Raw genomic sequence first — 18,795 nt, forward strand, 5'->3', positions numbered from 1 at the left:
GCTTCAAATTTGCTAGGAACAGTAGCAATAATTTAATGCTGATTTCTGCCATTCCTATTTTCTCAAAAAAATGAAACAAAATAACCCAGCCCTCCAAAGTTTAACTTGCATTCTTAGTGCAAACAGACTACCATTGGTTTGTAGCCATACAGAGATGCAGCAGCATATACAGAACAAATGCTGATGATACTCGCATGAAGTTGAATCGATCAAAAATGCCTCAGCTTATGAATTTGACATGAACTGCATAGAGTAAAAAGAAAACAAAAAGACCAAAACAAACAGATATAATTGCTTCCACAGAACATTTTGCATTAGTCCAATTAGCTGAACATAGCATCCAATATTAGGCTGAAATGAGAATGCATGTGTGCAGAGTCGACAGCAGAAAGCACACGTTCATAGATAGGTGAGGAAAACCACAAACCCTCGACACAGGCAGGAAGCTGAAAAGAAACGGTTCTGTCACATGGTGCCACGAGGAAGGAGAAACCGTTTCCTCCCAGACACTCAAACCGATTTTGAAGCTCTGAGAAGGCTATTCCTCTGCAGATGAACTGGACAGTGCCAACCCCAAAAAAAAACTCACCAGGCACCCCAAGTACAAATGTTTACCCTTTAAACTGTTAAGAACGGCATTTACAGCCCCCACTCACCACAACCTCCTGGGCCACTGCTCCGGGTCCGCAGGGAGGCAGGTGGCTGCTTGAGACAAGCGTGAACTCTCCTTTCCTGAGCTACCTGCCTTCGCTACCCAACACACTGAGGGCTGCACCTGTCTCCTGGGCTCGGCAGAGAGGAGCCCCTGCAGCCCCCAACACCAGGGATGTGCCACACGCCCCCAGACCCCGGCAGTACAGGGGGAAAGGACAGGATTCCCATGGCTGGAGCCTCGGGGATGGGGAAGCGGCCCCGGCGGGGTGTGCGGGGGGGGGCCGGGGGGGCTCGCGCCGCCTTCCCGCGCTCGGCGCGCGGGGGAAGGTGGGGCCGGGGGCGCGCGCCGCTCGCGCCTCGCGGGGAGCCCGCTCTGACTGCCCGCGCCGTCACGTGCTCCGCGCGCCGCAAAGCAGCGACGCCTTTGCGACGGGGTGACAGCCAAATGGTGCGACATCGGCGGCGGCCGCAGGCGCAGCAGCCGCGGCGGCCCGAGCGCTGCCAGGGCCGAGCGCCGCGCCCGGGCGAGGAGCGCACCGCGGGCACCGCACGGCCGGGAACCCACCGCGCCGCCCCGCGCCGCCCCCAACGCGCCGCTCCGCGCCCCGGGCAGCGCGCCGCTCCGTGCCGCGCCGCGGGGAAGGCGCCGCGCCGCGCCCCACAGCCCACCGCGACCCCCATGAGAGTGGAGGGGTCGGCGGCGGCCCCCCCGCGCACCCCCGCCCGCCTGCCCGAGCACGGAGCGCTCCCCCCGCCCCCGATGCGCCCTTAGTCCCGGCCCCGGACCCGCCTCCCTCGCTCCCCTCCCCGCCGGCGGCGGCGGCAGCGGCAGCGGCGCCCAGGTGCGGACTTCAAACCCCGGCGAAATGGCGTCCAACGCGGCCGAGAGGGAGATCCTCTTCACCGAGCTGCAGGTAAGCGGCGAGGGGCGCCGCCCCAGCCCCGCTCCCCCCCTTTGCTGGCGGGGAGGACGGAGGAGCCGCCGCGCCCCGCCGCCCCCTGCCCGCCGCTCGGCGCGGGAGCCCACCCAGCCCAGCCCAGCCCGGGCCGGGCCGGGGACCGGCGGAAGCCCGAGCCCACCCCGGGCCTCTTCCCGCTGCTCTCCCCCGGGAGCGGAGGCGCCGCCGCCCGGTCACGGCCCCACCCTGCTGCCGGCCGCGACCCGCTTTTGTCTGCGCTCGGCTCCCTCCTTCCCCCGCCAGCGGCCGCGTCCCCCCGGCGGGGCCTGCCCGCGCCGCGCCCCCGGCCCCGGCCCCAGCCCCGGGATCTCCCGCTGCCGCGCCCGGAGCCGTGCGGGGCCGGAGCTCTCGCTCTGCCCCCCGCCCGGGGCACCGCGCTCGGCCGGGCCCGGCCCAGAGGCTCCCGGTGGCCGCCCCACGCCCGCGTCAGGGTCAGGCAAGGAGCTCTCTTTCCTCTGGACATGGCACCGCGCAGGAGCCCGAGCAGCTTCCTTCTTGTAGGCCCTGAACGCCGAGCTTGGGAAGAGGAGAAAATGGTGCGATCAACGTCATTTGTCACACGGAAAGGGTTCTTGTCACTACAAAAAAAACAATCCCAAAAGACCCCTCAACACTGTTAAAGGTTGAAAGCTCAGGGCTTAGAGGTTTCCACCCCTGTAATTTGACCGGTTTTGGTTGGCTGTGCAACTGTTACTTTTCTGCTTGTCAGCTGCAAGGTTAGATGCAATTCCGGAGCTTCACTTTTGTGCGCTTATCTTTAAATGTCAGCACAACCTGCTACCTCTTCAGCTTCCTTGTTCCGAAGAAAGCTTGCTTTTCTTCTCTTTCTTTTTTTTTTTTTTTTTAATATACATCACGAAATCCATGCAAGTTATGTTTACCCAAAGAATGTGTCTCTGAATTTATTAGTTGGACAATGAACCAAAGTAAGAAGTCCATAAATGGAAAATATTGAATTTAATGGTCAAATAAAAATTAGAAAGGCATGTTTAAAAAAAAGTAATTTTATTTCCTTAATGCTGCTAAAGTCTCCTGTAATTCTGAATGTTGGAGGTGTGCTCACTTGAATAGCAAAGGAAGAGAAGGCACAACAGATGTAGGAGTCTACTTAATATTGTAGCACATGAGATGGCTGAAGGCTAAGAATCCATCTCAAATGCTGAACTTTATTCAGTGGCTCATAAGTGCCTAGGAAGAATCAGTATGTTAATACAAACTTGATACGATGATATATAAGCTGGTAAACCTGTTTGAAGTGGAGAGCTGTGTGAATAACTTACTATAGTAGTGTTTCAAGTAAGCTAAATGGAAGCAACATTTCTGTAGAACTACCCAAAGCAAAGTTCCCATTGCTTTAAACAGAAATGAGTGGAGATTTTAATTTGGGGGTCAGAAATGTTGGTTTTGGTTTTGTTTTGTTACTTTGTTTCTTACAAGATGAGAATGACAGTAATACCAATAAAATAAATAATAATAATAGTAATAATAAAAAGGAAACAAAAAAAAAAAACCCACAAAAGAAAATAAAAACTGGACCAATCAACTCAAAAACCTAGGATGGATTAGATCATTTGGTTGCATTGTCTCTTCCATTACGTATGGTAACTTCTGTATCAATAAATGTATTTTCTTGCACAAGACAGATTAAGTTAACATGGGAATGCCAGAGGGGTTTAAGCTTTGTGAACTGCTAACTTCTAGGTATTTTCAAGAGGAACTTTCATATCAGAAAGAGCCACTGTAAAGATGGTGCTTTGTTTGCCATGCCACATGTTAGCAGTGAAATACAAAGGCATCAATATAGTTCTGCTTGGGAATACCTCAAAAAAGTTGCTCTTCATATACCTGTACATAAAAGTTGCTTTAGTGGTATGATCTTAAAGTAAGGGGAACTACAGTGAAGTGTCAGATACGCCATTTCACTCGTGTTTCTTCAGGAGGGAAGTTCCTCAATCATAAGAGCTCTAACTTAAGAAGTGCTTATATGTGAAACGGACTTTTGCTTGCATATTGCAATCTTGCACAGAAAGATGAGGAAGTTGTAGAATTCATGCCTGCAGTAAAGGTTTAAAGGGTCAAGTACACGGGCTGATCTAGATCATGGGTGATATGTCATTTAGATGTTTTATTAATAAATGTGAAAACTTATTGTAAGCAAGCTAAACCCAGTGTAAATGCCAAGCTTGTTCCTGACATAGGCTCTAAAGTATCAGTGATCAATATAACACATTGCTTTGTGCTGTGTATGTGCTGTGTGCACCTGGTTATGACAGCCCTGTGTACTCCAGAGCGCTGTAAGAAAACTGTGAGCTTGGGGTGAAGTTGGTAGGACTGGATCAGGAGTTATGGGTCAATTGAACACTCCTGACAGAAAGATTGGCAAACTGTCACAGCTACTGACTAACAGGATGTGAAGTGGATTCTGAGAAAACATGAAAAACAAAAGAGCAAAATAACTAGTTGCTAATAGGAAAGTGGTAAAACACAGATATGGTACATGTACTTGTTTCAAAGGCTTAATTAAATGGGCCTTAAATAGACCCTAGATCTCACTTCTCACAATTAAAGTTTTGTATTTTAAATAAGTGATGTCATATCTGATAGAGCAATTTCTTACAAACTTCTGCTAGCAAATATCCACTTGATATTTCTGTCCTGCTTTTTCTACAAAATATCGTATCCAGTCTTCTATATTTTATTTTACTTTAAACATTTTACAGACTGATAGTGGGATGTGGAACGTATATCTTATTACTTAGCAAGTTTTAAACTAAGTTTGTTCAAAGTGAAAAATGCAATGCTTCTTTCTGATTAGTTAGCAAATGCAAAGTACAAGGTAAACTTGGCAATAAGCAAATCCTCTTTTTAGTTTGTTCTGTTAGCTTCACCAGCGAAATTGCCTGATTACTAAAGATTGAAAGATTACATAAAGCCAGATTACCCCTTTTTTACCTCCTTTTATCTCCAGTACAGGTTATTTAGTAGTAGGAGGAATGAACTTGGGTAAGAACTATTATTGCTGATGTTGCCTTCCCTTCCAAAATTCTGCTGTCCCTCTCTGGGCTTGCATCCCTTAGAACTTTGTACACCAGGTAAACGAGCCTCTCCAGTGCTTGTTCTCAGGTTAATTGCACAGTCTTTAACTCTTTGCTTCCTGGTGGAAGTGGTAATTCTGTTTTTTCAAAGAAATTAAACTCTGACATACAGTTCTTTAGTTTGTTCAATAAGGCATCCACAAAATAAAATATTTTTAAGTTTTTTATGTAAAAAAGTTTGGTTTGGGTTTTTTTCAAATCATTATTAGAAAGAATTTTTTTTTTTTTTTGTGAAGTGTGTATGCTTTCTTGGCAGTGATGGTAGCTGTCAGCATAGTAAATTGCTATGGTTGGGTAAACAGAAGTTATTGCTAAGAGTATTTAAATGAAACCATTGTGTATGCACAGTGATTACACTTGAGTACTTCTTAGGTGTTCACTACCACTTCTTTTCTAGACAGTACTGTAAATCTTCTAAACTTGGGGCTTTTATTGGTAATGTTAGAGGATTTATTTTACAAAAAAATTTGCTTCACTCAAAGTTGTGTTTTGCAAAGCAATACTTGTTTAATATCAGGGAAAATAGAATATATTATTTGGATTTATTTGCTGAAATGAAATTATTTGGTCAAGATACAGAACTTGGGCTATGCCCTAAAATGAATAAGCCTGTAACAAACCCTCCATTACTTCAAATGGAAATATTAATGGAAATATTACCTGGAATTATTTTTTTAAACTCAACCATCAAACATATTTTTAATGTTATAGAACATTGTGGAAAATGTCTTTATACTGGTCAGCATAAAGGGATTTTTTAAAATGGATATTTTGTTTTAATACCCTGGTCACCTAATTTCCTAAGATGTTGAACTTAGGGATCATAAAGCATAAATTTCCTGACAGAATCATATTTAAAGGCCACAGTAATTTTTTTTAATAGTGATGAACAGTACCACAACTGAAATACATGTAAATTATGATTATATGATGGCACATCCCATATAGTTTTGGGTTTGTTTTACTTTTCCATTTCATATCCAGGGCAAGAATATTTTTCACATTTATGTGACTGAACAATGCTTAGTATTTTGTTGGTCTGCGCAGTACAAATTGGACAGTTGAGTCAGAGGTTACACAACTATGTTTTGTATATAAATGTGTGTAAAATTGGGCACTTGTACATGTTAAACTTCTGGCTCTGGGACTCTGAAGACCTGTATTTCGCTCCTGGCTTCTCTGCTCTCAGCTAGGTGACATTGAGCAGGTAACTTTGCTTACTCATGTCTCAGTTTCCTCATCTTTAGAATAGAGGTAATGATGCCTGCTTTTTTGGAATTAGAAAGTACTGGCTATTTATTATTAGCTGTGGTCAAGTGCCTAAGGACACCGTAAAAAGGTACAAGTAACCTAATTAATCTGTTTTGGAGAGACATTGTAATTGGGCTGAACACTCAGCAGTACGACTGCCTTCAAATAATATTCATCTAGGACAGATTAGCTTTAAATAATTTCAAATTATTCTTGTTTCTTCAGGAGGAAAGAATGTCACACAATTCAGGTGAAAATATCCTGAACTAGTCAATTGCTGTTTAGAAATGAAAAGGTGTGTACAACTGCTTGTGACTTCTTAGGTCCCTACAAATGCTTTCACAATTGGTGGATTTAGAGAAGCACTTCAGGGTTTTTTTTTTTCCATTTGTGTATGTATGATACTCTTTAAACAGTCCGCTGTTCAAATCTTGTATTAGCAAAATATGCATCCTGTTCTCAGTGGAACATAAAGAGTCTTTAAAATACCTTTTGGAGGTGCATGGGTGGGGTTTTTGGTTTTGTTTGGGTTTTTTTTTTTCTGTTTTTTGAAGTCTGTTAGTCTTCCTGTTAACACAGGAACTTGTGTATGATGCAGACTTGTACACATTGGACTGAATTTTCTTTATCAGAGCAGCTGTCTTTTTAGGACTCAGATCTGTTACTTTAACTCAAGATAAATTATTTGTGATGCCTAGTAGAAAAGTATTTGGTTATACTATATGTAATAGCTATTCTGGAACAGTTTTGTACATTGTGAAGGTCATTCATTACAATGAAACCTAAAATCTGCAGTAGAATAACTAGATAAATATGTCCTTTACATTGGAAAACAGTGGTTTGCGGATTTCATGTTAGGATTAAGAATTTCTTCTTCGGTGCCTCAGTGAGTTAGAGACTAAGACCTCTTCAAAGATTCAGAGTGACAAAGTCTTATATGTGTTCTGTATGTGTTATGTGCAGTGGAGGGCTCAGTTTTTTTGGCTTTTTGTTGTTTTGGTTTTTTTTCTAGAAATCACCTGTACAACTGGTACAAATTGGTCGATGGTAGGCTTTTTGTTTGTTTTACATTTTCGCTGCATGGGTCCAGTAAGTGAATGGGTTCAGGAACAGACTGAGCTGAAGCATCTCTCATGAGACTGCCCTGTAGCATGGGCAAAACATTTGTATGGTACTTTAAAGCTTTAATTATTAATGCTTGGTCTGCAGTTCCTGGCACAAGCAGAAGAGCATCTTTGCTAGTGTTTGGTGTGGGTGGGGCAGGTTCTTTTTAAGGAAATGAGATTTATGTTGTAGAATTGAATCCATGGTTTCTGTTACTTTGAGATATGTATGATTGAGAAGTACTACATTGAAACAGAAACTAATAGTGCCATTAGCTAACAAAATGCTTTAGGCCTGTCCTTACAAGGAACAGTAGATCTGATTTTTTTGTTTATTTGAACTGCAGCAATACAATTATGTCACAGTGACACAAATCAACACCATTTTTGTTACTGCCATTTTACAGTTACTGGTTACTTACTGTTTGACATCTCACCTGTGAACTGATCTACTTGGTTGGCAGTCTGGGAGTACATCCTTTGGAGCAAAGTACTGCTCTCTAGATTTTTTCATGATTTTCTGGGATGATTTTCCAAACTTTCAGGAATTTTGTGAGTGTATGTAAAGCTGAGGAAGTTTTGTGGCATCCATCGGGTTTGCCAGTGCAAATTCTGGTAGCTGGTGAGGATGAGATGGCTGAGGTTTCTGCGGTGAGGAGACACTCCATGAACAGGGTAGAGCGTGCATTTGCAGGCTTATGTTCAGCTGAATGGGCCAGCTTTGCTCTGGTTAATAGAAGAGGCTGAAATGAAGCTCTTCGTGGTAATGCATTTTACTTCACGAGTAGGATGAGCTGAGAGGGTTCATGTGATCAGTTACTATGGCTCAGTTGTGGGCCCACCAGCTGGGTAGTGAGTGATGAGCTGATTGTTTTTTTAGAGCAGGCCACACCTTACATTTTTCTTGATGTTAGGTATAGATACAGTTTCCTATACTTTGTATCAGCATTATGCCCACTGTGGCTGTACTTCCTGTTTACTGCTGCTGCGGTGCGCAGAGCACTTGTGGAGTGGATAGGCGGAGATGGCAAGACTGTGCTCTCATTAGTGGAGGTTTTTGCTTCCACTGAGCATCCGGGGAAATAATAGGATCATTAATAGAAATGTATTTTCCTAGGCCAAGTATATCTATACTAAAAGCCTTTGTTATTTTACTGTAGATACATAGCTAGCTATCAGATAGGTACCAAATAAGAAATGATGGCTGGAAAGGGCTGGGCTATGAAAGTTTAATAAGTGCAGCATCTCCCTGTTCTTTTTTTATGCCATGAAGAAAAGTGGATATGTGGCAAGACCCAAGGACAGTGTCCTCTGGCCCATCAGGGTTAGTAAAACCTTAATGTGGATGTGACTAAATTAGCTCACTTTTTCTGCCTCCAATTCCTATGGATTCCTTTAAGCCTTGTTTTCTTCACTGAGGATGTATTGGTTTTTAAATGATAGAGGGTTTCTGACAACTTCTCTAAACAAGTGCAGATTGGAGAACTTGAAACCTCTAATATCTGGTTCCTGTCTGCGGTGTTATGTATAGGAGTTTGGTGTTGAAGCAAACTGGTTTTTGTCTTGAGGTTTTTCTGACATTTGTTACCTTGCAACATGGTAGTAGGGTTCAGAGATTTTAAGTTTCCATTAAACACAAGAACATGTTAGCATGAAAATGAAAGTAGCAGAATCAGTTCGTTTGTATTGAGAAGAATCAGGAAGACAGCTTTCCTTTAACTTTCCATACTTGTTACAAGGATGTAACAAAATGCAATAGGCAGCAGATCTGTAGCCAGGAGAAGGTATAATTAAGTCTGCAATACCAAAGTATTAATAGGTTGTACTAAAGTTCTAAGGTAAATCTGAGGAATACTGGGGGGCTCTGTTTGTTACTGTGGTGAAACACTTAAAAGCAGATCAGGTCAGAAGGGAGAACTTTTCTTGTGGGTAAATACAACAGTAGTAGTTTTCTGAGCCCTAAACCCAGAGAATATTGCTCAATTCTTGGAATGTGGGGGCTGATACACCTTGTGGTTGTTTGGGAATTTTTTTAGGTCTTAATACTCAAAGTACTTGAACATCACTACCACCATGTACATTTTCTCTAATGAAATTTAAAAAGTAAACACATGTAAATGAAATTCATAAATACATATGCAATATCCCGTGTACTCATATTTGTTAGACTATTGAAATAAATAGGTTATTAAAATTAATAAGGAGTAATAGTAAGTTTGTTATTTACCTGAAATAGTACGTTTAAATTATTGCAGTACATAGGTGTTCTGAAATTATTCTTCTATTCAGCTGTATGTGTGTGTATCTTTTTTCCACATATAACTCTCCGTAAGTTTTGAGGAGAAATAGAGAGTTGATGTATAAAACATCAGAAAAAAATGTCTTTTTTTTATTATTATTTCAAAGCTCCAAACACAAACTGTCTAATTCACCAGGTCATATTGATATGGTTTAGTATATCACTGGTGCCATAGTTAGCCTGTGAACTTAGGAACTTCAGCATATGTATTTTTGAAAACTGTCTAAAGTATATTCAGTTTGGTGTTTTTGTTGCAATAAGATGTAAGGCAGGTCTGTGGCATAAATTTAGGATGGAAAAGTTCTAGTTGGTTCATTGATGATGTCATGTACTGGAATTGGAAGCTGTGCCCATCCAGACTTGAATCTGTTGCTCAAAGGAAGTGTTAGACTTTGTCAGCTATAGCCAATGCTGAAGGTGAGTATGTGCCATATTGTGTTGCTTTACATTTGCACAGCCAGCTATATGGTGAACGAATTGTTGTTTTGTTTTGTTGGGTTTTTTCACCCCTAGGTTAGTTTTCAGCTGGATCAGGTTCATAATTGCAGTTCACTGTGTGGCCATATAAAGGTTTGTACTGGCATGTATCAGTGGATGGTCTGGGCAGGAACAGAGTGTTAGGGGAGATCAGGACTGCTGGTTCTTTAGGCTGCTTTTTTTTTTGCCTGCAGTGTTGGTTCATGAAGTAAAATATTTATCAGATTACAGATTCACAGCTAAGGACTGTACACAGAGTCTGATTCTGCTGCAGGTGAATATGCAGATAATGAACAGTCCAAGCACAGTCTGTGGCAATTCTTTTCTAGCTTTACATTCTTCAAGCAGAAAGTCTCAAAATATGCATGTGACCGTGAAAACCTGTTTGTCTGAAAAAGCGTTAAAAATACAATTGGTTTGGACATCATGCATGGATGGAAAATGTAATTAGATTTAGTTTGATGTTGAAGTCTGAGAACAGTGGTAAGGTTTTGTAGCAGTACTTGAGGCCAATGTAGGGATATAACCCCAAGTTTATTAGCTAACTTTCAGAAGTGGTAAACATTTCCTGTTAAACCTTTTATGCACTCAGTGAAAGAAGTGCAAGAAGATTTGAAAAATCTTGAGTCTTTTTGTTATTTCTCTAACTGAAATGAGAGAAAATGTGAGGGAACAATCGGAATGGATGGGATTGAATTTTGGAGTGAAGGCAAAGTACTGTGCAAGTAATACTATAAAGTACTGCCCATGAAGATAATGAAGAGACTGAGGTATCATATGCAGCTTAGTATGAATACATTTGTCAGTTAATGAGTAGCTTGATAACTGTGAGACGTTTGAATATTCAGTAGGGAAAAAAACCCACAAAGCGATGAGTTGAATATTTGCAATAAAAAAAATCTCTGAATGGTCACATGAGCATCAACTAAAGCACCACTTAGAGGACTCTGCACTATTGTATACAAGACTGATGCTGTGTTTCAGAGGTCTAACCAAATTTGGAGGAGAAAAGGCCTAAAAATCTGGTGCAGAAGTTTGAGGCAACCAAGTGATTAAATGTTTTCAATGTTCTCGTGTTGAATTAATTTTGAAATTATCAATTCTTTCTCATTCTCCTTGTACTTACAAACCCTGAATATATTTTTTTTAATACTTGCGCTGTTGAGGTGAAAGATTATGTTTAAAATAAACAAGGGGATTGTTTTTGGTGATTCCAGGTGTTCCAAAGCTCTCTGGTAATTTCTGTAATGTAGGCTAGAAACTTTATGCCAGTCTTTATTAAAACGGAAAAAACTTGCTTGGTTCTGCTTTTCTACCTTTCTTATTTCTCTTCTGCAGGAAGAGGAACATAACCCCTTCCTTTTATGATAGATTTTAGGACTTGCCCTGTTTACAGCACTGAGCTTACTAGATATGAGATTGAAGTTTCTTTTTCATCATAGTGATACATGTTATCACTTGGATTTTTGAGTAACATAAGCCCAAAAGTGTCCAAAGCTATTGCTGAGAATTTAGAAGGAATGCAAATTGACTGTGTGGCCTGTTGTTTTTACAAGCACAATATGTAAAACCATCCATTGCTTTTCAACTTTATACATTTATTTGTACGGGAAGACACTGCACAACAATTAAGTGGAATGTGTTTTAAGAGGATATTTCCTTTATAGATAGATCTGCATATGACATGACAAGATTCTTTCTTTCCTAATACTCAAATTGTGGAAGCTAAAATTATAACATAAATGATGATAGAGAAGTGTCAGCTTTTCTGACAAGTATTATTAACCTCTGAAGTTGTAAGGGTGCCTGCTGCCTGCAACCCATTCAGAGCATGTAGGGAATTACATGGACATAATCAGATGGGGAGACCCAATACAGTAAACCAGATTCTAGCAAAAGATTACAGAGGACAAAGGCATAGTTTCAAAGGCCTGTATTGAAAAATACAGAAACAAGCATACAGATCTACAGAACATTTTGAAATCGGCAAGGCCTTTTTGTAGACATATTCTAAACTTAGTGACAGCAGTAGAAAAGTAAAAACTGTACTGTAAATCGTACATGCCTGACTACTCGTGTAGCATTCTTGAACTGCTGCCCATTTGGGACTCGGCAATCTCCTTTAATGGAAGCATGTTTTCTTCAATATTTGAGTTTGTTTGTTGCTTATAAATAAGCTCATATGAAGCCGGTGTTTTAGGCTGAGAATGCCTGGATATCAAAAGTTATGATGTGCAAATTATAATATCCATAAGTAGGGGTCCTCAGAAAGATTGTTTAAGATTTCTTATTGAAAGTTAACTCGTTATTTAGGGAGTTTTCTTCAAGTTGCTATGATTTGCATCTTTGGTTTCTCCTCTCCTGAAGAGATGAGAACAAGACATTTTGAAAATTAAAACAATGCTTCAACATTAGAACAACATAATTTCTTTCAGAGGGTTTTAAATTGTACTCTACCTCTTTATTCAAGCAAGTTAGTGTGAGTCAAACTAAGTATTTTTCTGTCAGGTAAAAAATTTAGTTTTAACTATTCATTTTTATTAAACTAGTTCAAATATGATTCCTCAGCATATAAGCAAGCCACTTTTTTCCTTTTCATTTTGTATGTGCATTTTTCAAATAAAATATTAATCTGTGGCAAGTTACGTGGCATTTATCAGCAGTTAATTTTTGTTTTGAGGACAAACTCCTTTCTTGAATTCTGCCTTTACTTATGCTACATAATGCAGAAACAATTTACAATTGTAAATTTAATTGCTTTATAAATTGGTCTTTATCTATATTAGGATTCCATACAAGAGAGCAAGTGAATATATTCCCTTTTTTTAACTAAACTAATTCTAACAGATTTTTTTTTTTAAAAATCCTTAGAAGTTTCTTAAGTGCAGGAGGAAAAGAAATGATGGCCTGCTGTAGAGGGGTGTCCAGTATCATATATTTTTCATGTTAGCAGCCATCACTAATTTGAAGTGTTTATTTTTGGTGGGAGTAACTCATTGATGGGAGTGCCACTGTCAGGGCAGCAGTTTCTGTGCATGTGGAAATTGATTTCTTTGACTCCGGTGGCATTCTTGAACTGGATGACCTTCGGTATGAAAGAAAAGCAAGGGAGATCCAAGTTCTGCTAATGGTCTCCCATTTTTGCAATTTTTTTCTTTCTACAATAGACTATACTGTTTTATGAGCTCAAAAGTAGCATTTCCTTTCTTCAGCATTTGCCTCCCTTCCCATCTATTGCATCTAATTCAATCAATTAACTATCAATTTAAGGTTTATACAGTACTTCAGGTAAACAGATTTTTAAAACTTAATTACAAGCATCCATCTACAAGCAACTACAAGAATTCTGAATTGATTCACAAACAATTTCTGAACTATGGAGCTGAATTATTTTCTTCTTCATACCTATCTGGCATATAGTTTTTTTCTGCAAATTCTTCCACTAGTTTTGGTCTTGCACTTTGCCAACAATGTACATTGAAAATGTCAGATGTTTCTAATTCTATTGATTTTCCCACTCTTATAAAATAATCTGTCTACTCTCCTGAAATATATGTATTTCTTTATTGCAATGAATATGTATAGTACATAGTGAAGTACAACTACTGGGAATTCCTGCAAACCTGAGTTACAAAGGCAATGAGCATTTTAGTGGCATATATTGGGAATGAACAGAGCTGCCTCTTCCTCACTCAGGGTTAGTTGGCTGTGGTTCTGGCATCTTCGGAAAATGGGGAGGACCTGTGCCTAGGCAGCAGCATTGGCTGTACCCCAGGATGTTCATAATAATGATGGTTCATTGTGTCCTGGCTGGGTAAAATGGTGTGAAGGGCATGAAAAAGAAACCACTAATGCTCAGAGAGGTCAGAGATGTTTGGAGCTGAGAGGATGGTAGCCTGAGCTAAATATAGTATCTTAGCTTAATTTGGAAAATGGTGTAGACAAATCAGGACTGTACTTTATTTTTGTAGTTTAATTTCTTTTTTTTATTATCAAGGCTGATTTTTATTTTTCTCGTGTGACTCTTGATGTCTTTAATACAATACTTGGGAGAGCATCAAAAAAACACGCCCCACCCACTCACAATCAGCCCTTCCAAGTGCAGTTTGGAAACAGCCACAACCGTGTAAATTTTAGAATATGCAACTCTCTTCCATCAAGTAGGAGTCATCTTACTGCCGGTATTTTTCAGTTGGAAGTTAATTTGTGTATTTTTGTCTCCCAAAGATGACATGGTTTAGATAAGACAGGTCATTATAGAGGAATACATTGTAGATACTCTGGGGAATGCGGCAGGTTAAACTTCAACCAGAAATAGCTTCTGACTGCAGCACTTTCTTTCCTTAGCTTAAGGCACTTCTTCGTGAAGGTTTTGCTCAATGTCACATCTAGAGTATTTTTTGGTAGTTCTTAGTTATTAATAAAGCAGAATATTCTACTTTTGCTTAAGATATTTTTCATGCTACTGTTTCTGGTAGTACCTGAAGGTTTTTCTTAGGCTGCTAACTGAAATGCTCCTGAACTGAAATGGAAAACTTTTTTAGTCTTGAAGAAAAATGCCTCAAAAGTTAGGACCATACCAAAATCAAATTCACATTGGCAATGAGTATTTCTAGGATGTTTTTTGAAATTGTGTGTATGAAAACTGCTGTTTACATGTGCCCTGTAAAACAGGGTGAGGCTTTTAGTGTTAAAAAATTGATTGATTTAGGATAAACAGGTTTTATACCACATTCAAGGTTCCATTCACAGGATTGCTGCTGGAAAACACATAGAATGCATGTGTAACCTTACTCACTCTGAAAAAGGAAGAGTATTGAGATCACAAACAAGTATGTCTCATTGTAGGTTTTCTGAATATTCAGCATTATAAAAAACCAGCATCATTTGCCTAATTTAATGCAATTGTAAGATGAAACCTTTTTGCTGTTGTTATGTATACGTGGGTTTATAGGACATCCCTTAAGATGTAGTTTTATCTGTATGTCTATACGTGATGCATTGAAAAACTGTTGTTTTGTTCCACTTTATTTCTGTTATGTTACAGGTCTCATCAGTGCATTGATTATTTTGAAGCCAATGTTTCCCATTTCCTATTTAGCTGGTATTGAATTGTGCTGGTAACAAGAGGTAGATGGAAGTCAGTACTATGCAAATATGTGTGCAAAACAGAAAATAGCTTACTTGGGAGATGCCACTGAGAATGAGCATAAAGAGTAAAATTGGCTCAGTATGCATTAAGAAATCCTTTGCTAAAATCCTAGGCTTTTATTCTACACTTTTCACTGCAAACTTTGTATCTAAGTCATATGTTCATTTCAGGTCATAAAAAAGTAGATTTATTTAGAGTACTGTATTGCAGTCAGTGAGGAATCAGGGCTCCTAAAAACTAAGAAAATGTAGAATGGTTTTAAAACCAAAGCTTTAGGCAGGTTTGTATTTGGAAACATAATAAGAATTTTTTGTAATCCATGTTGTAAGTGAAATCACCTGCCTGTTTTTCATTGCTGTTGCATATAAAGCAATTAAGTCAGGCAATTTTCTTTTGGCTTCTGTTGTAGGTTAAGACAGGATTCTATTTCTTCATTATTCTACAATGCCTAGGGAATTCTTAAATAGAAAATGGACATTAAGAGCCAGTGAGAATCTTTCTACCATATTTTAAGGCTCAGAGAAAGAAGGATTGCAAAAATACTATTCAAATGTATCACAATGTGCATCAGTGATGCTCTGAAGAAGTCTCAGACAAATGGAACATGAAGTAATGCTTCTATAAATAACCCTGTGTTCATACGTAAACTTTTACTGGAAGAGCATGGAATGAGATGCCTGCATCTCTACAAGTGGAATTTTGGGTGTGGCAGTCCCAATAGGGAAAAGTGATTTTTTTCTACTGATCACCTGTAAAAGATGAGGAAAGGATTTAGGGAGACTTTCCCATCCTTTTACTGCTGGAGGTGAAAGCAGGAGCAGGACTTCCAGCTGGTTGAGATGTAGGCTGTGAACTTGACTAACTTCGGATATTAACAACCCAAGCTACTGTGAAAGAGTTCTCAGTCCTGGAGTATGAGGACACAGATCCTTGGTATAAATACAAACATACATCCCTTTCCTGTAATAAAAGATTCAGTACCAACCTGGGAAACCCATAAGCCCTGGTGAAGCCACTGTTGCACACAGTCCTAGAAAGCAAAAAATCTGGTTCTTTCACCAGGATCTAGTATTTAGCCACTTGGCGTCTTGCCTTATAAAACAGATGTTAGCATTATCTCTGATATGTATTGCTGCATTTATTATGTTCAGAATAGTTGGCTGCTAAAGATGATGGCTTAATTTGAGTGGAATGTACACTCTCAACTCTTCCATTAGTTTTGAAATGGCTAAAAATAGCTCCTGTAAAACATAGTAAAGTAAAATGGTCTAACATTGAGTTGTCTGTGCTGAAAGTTCAAATTGCCAGAAACAAAGAAATTTGAAGGTTTTTCTTTTCAATTGCTAGCTATCCATCTCAGAAATGGAGATTTTCATACAGGGACCCCTTTATTGTACTTTTCAGATTAATCACATTCAGTGTATTGGTATTTATCAATGTCCTGATACTTGTGTTGTTCAGAAATTCCTATTTATTCAGAGGTTTCTTTTGCATCATTTCAATGTTTAAGATTTTTAACCTGCACTGAAAGAACAGAGAAAGTTCCAGTTGTAATGATTTGTTTCTGTAGCAAGGCATTTTAGCATTCTTCTCTTGCAATTTAGTTAAAGTGTTGCACTGAAGTACCACCACTTAACAGATCAGGCAACAGCTGATATTGTGATACAGAATGGTCGATCTATTGCATTACCCAAGACAGATAATAATACCTTTTTAGTGGTTAATTCCTTTTTATCATAATATGAGAAAAATACCTTATCACTGGGTTTGGGCCTGATTGTTATTAAGCTAATAAATTAGAGTTTGGGTTTTTTGAGGTTTTTTTTTTTTGTATTTCTGCATGTTAATTAAAACTCCTTCACAAGCAGAAATTTACCCACACACGTTAATCTTAATGTTAACATTACAGCTGTTGAAAATGTATGGTTGCAGTGGTAACTTCTCTTTAAAGGAAGTATATTTTTGGATGCATGCCGACCGAATTATCACCTTTGTACAGAGTGCGTTGAGTTTGAGGAGGAGTTATCAAAGTCAGAAGACATGATTGTGACTCATGTCTCTTGACTTGACCTCTTTACCTTTGAAAATCTCTTCTACCAAATTAAATATCACATCCTGTAGTTTGGATAATGCAGTGACATAATTTTTTCTAACGTCTTGAGCTATATGTACAATATTACTCTGCTCTGAATGTTAGACAAAAACAGGTAAATGTTTTATATGAAAAAATGCAATAAACATATCTATATTGGGGTGACACAGAACAAAATTATGTGAAGTTTCAGTAGCAGCAGAAATTCCTGAGTTTAGGTGTTTGCTTTAACATGTACTTCAACAGGTATCTATGTGGTTGTGGTGGAAGCAGTATGGGGAAGGGGGAGAGCATTTCTCCCTGGTGGACAGATTAGTTTCTCTATTACTCTTACTTAGAGGCAAATTTGCCACACAACATTTGCATGACCTTACCTTTATCTGAAATAGTTCTGTTTCCTGAGTAACTTATGTTAGACTTCAAGCACTTCAAAGCATTAGAACAACTATTTGCACCAAACTTGAGCTTAATGTAACTACAGTCAGTCAAGTCAAACTGAGACAAGTCTTGTGATAAGAATTTCTCTCAAGACCCCTTCCTTGTTTCAGTCTCTGGCAGTAATTCAAAATGAGTGTATGAATTTCTGAAAGAAATGGATGCCATGGATACCCCTATGTAGGGTTTGGCAAGTGTATTGAAATACACTGTATTTTAAAAGTACATGCTGTATATATTCAAGAAATAATTTTAGGCCATTAGGATGAATTTGTGTATATATTTATATGGTACAGAATATTGTAGGTGTTCTCCTGAAAAATCCAGTAACTCCTATGGGTTTTTTACAGTGTTTAAAATAACAAGCAAAAAAAATCAAAATTCACAAATACCTAAGTCCCTCACAATACATAGTTTTGCTATCAGTTTTAAAATTTAAGAGTTTTTTATTTTAAAGAAGCCTCAAACTGTCAAACACACACAAAAATGCTCATTTCTCTGCTATTTACCAGTCTTCATGTTTTTATGGGATCTCAGATTTTTTTTTCACCAAGACATTTCTCAAAAAAAAACTAAATTTTTCAATTCAAATTTAGAAAATGCAAGACAAGTTTGTGCATGAAACTCCTGTGTTGGCAGTAGGAGGTAGGACACAGATACCTGTCTTGTTTTCACTGCCCAGCCCAGTGTACAACTCCACTTCAGGATCTGTGGCTGAAGAATTTTTTCTGGAAATATTTTGTGCTTCTTTGAACTTGCTTCTCTTTCATTTGTTGAACTGTCACATAATCCACCTGTTTTCCTCATGTTTTAAAGGGGAGTGTGTATATTTACCACATTATTAATATATGCCATGATAATGTTAGAGGCATTAGATGAGAAATTACCATTTTAGTGCTTTGATTGCATGCATCTTGGTGAGGCTGTGTTTTAATGGAATTACTTCAGACTTCTTGGCACAGTTCTATGGTACATCTTTATTGGAGGTATTTTCAGCATGCACTATGGTGTTAACATTTCATAAAATCTTTTTTTCCCTGTATCTTGAGAGGGATTGTTTATATTTTGGCATTTACTAGAGCTTCACCTACCATGTGCGGTCTGCTTGAAACCATGCTATTTACATATAATGCAGTTTTCTTCTGAGTATATTATTATCATATGTGATGAGAAGCTAAATGAAAACTAAGCAAAGTCTCATAGAGAATGGAGAAGTGGCAATATTATAGGCATAATTTCATATATTGATCTTCTTGGGCACGTGTTAATAAAGGCTGT

General features: G+C 39.3%; 1 protein-coding gene and 1 long non-coding RNA gene across 2 annotated transcripts in view; one reads left to right on the top strand and one right to left on the bottom strand.

The window, feature by feature from the left end:
- The window catches only part of LOC310912999, an 11,504-nt gene extending 10,573 nt beyond the window's left edge, over positions 1 to 931 (bottom strand). The window contains exon 1 of the long non-coding RNA XR_014590757.1: positions 657 to 931. This is a non-coding gene — a long non-coding RNA (uncharacterized lncRNA). The remainder of the gene's footprint in view (positions 1 to 656) is intronic.
- Positions 932 to 1,466: 535 nt separating this feature from the next.
- PKN2 (protein kinase N2) overlaps positions 1,467 to 18,795 on the top strand; it is a 53,639-nt gene continuing 36,310 nt past the window's right edge. Inside the window, exon 1 of the mRNA XM_083867418.1 lies at positions 1,467 to 1,568. Coding sequence (XP_083723544.1) covers positions 1,521 to 1,568 — 48 coding nt within the window. The 5' untranslated portion in view covers positions 1,467 to 1,520. The remainder of the gene's footprint in view (positions 1,569 to 18,795) is intronic.

Source organism: Zosterops lateralis (genome assembly GCF_965231275.1).
Source record: "Zosterops lateralis genome assembly, chromosome: 9".
Classification (NCBI taxonomy): Eukaryota; Metazoa; Chordata; class Aves; order Passeriformes; family Zosteropidae; genus Zosterops; species Zosterops lateralis.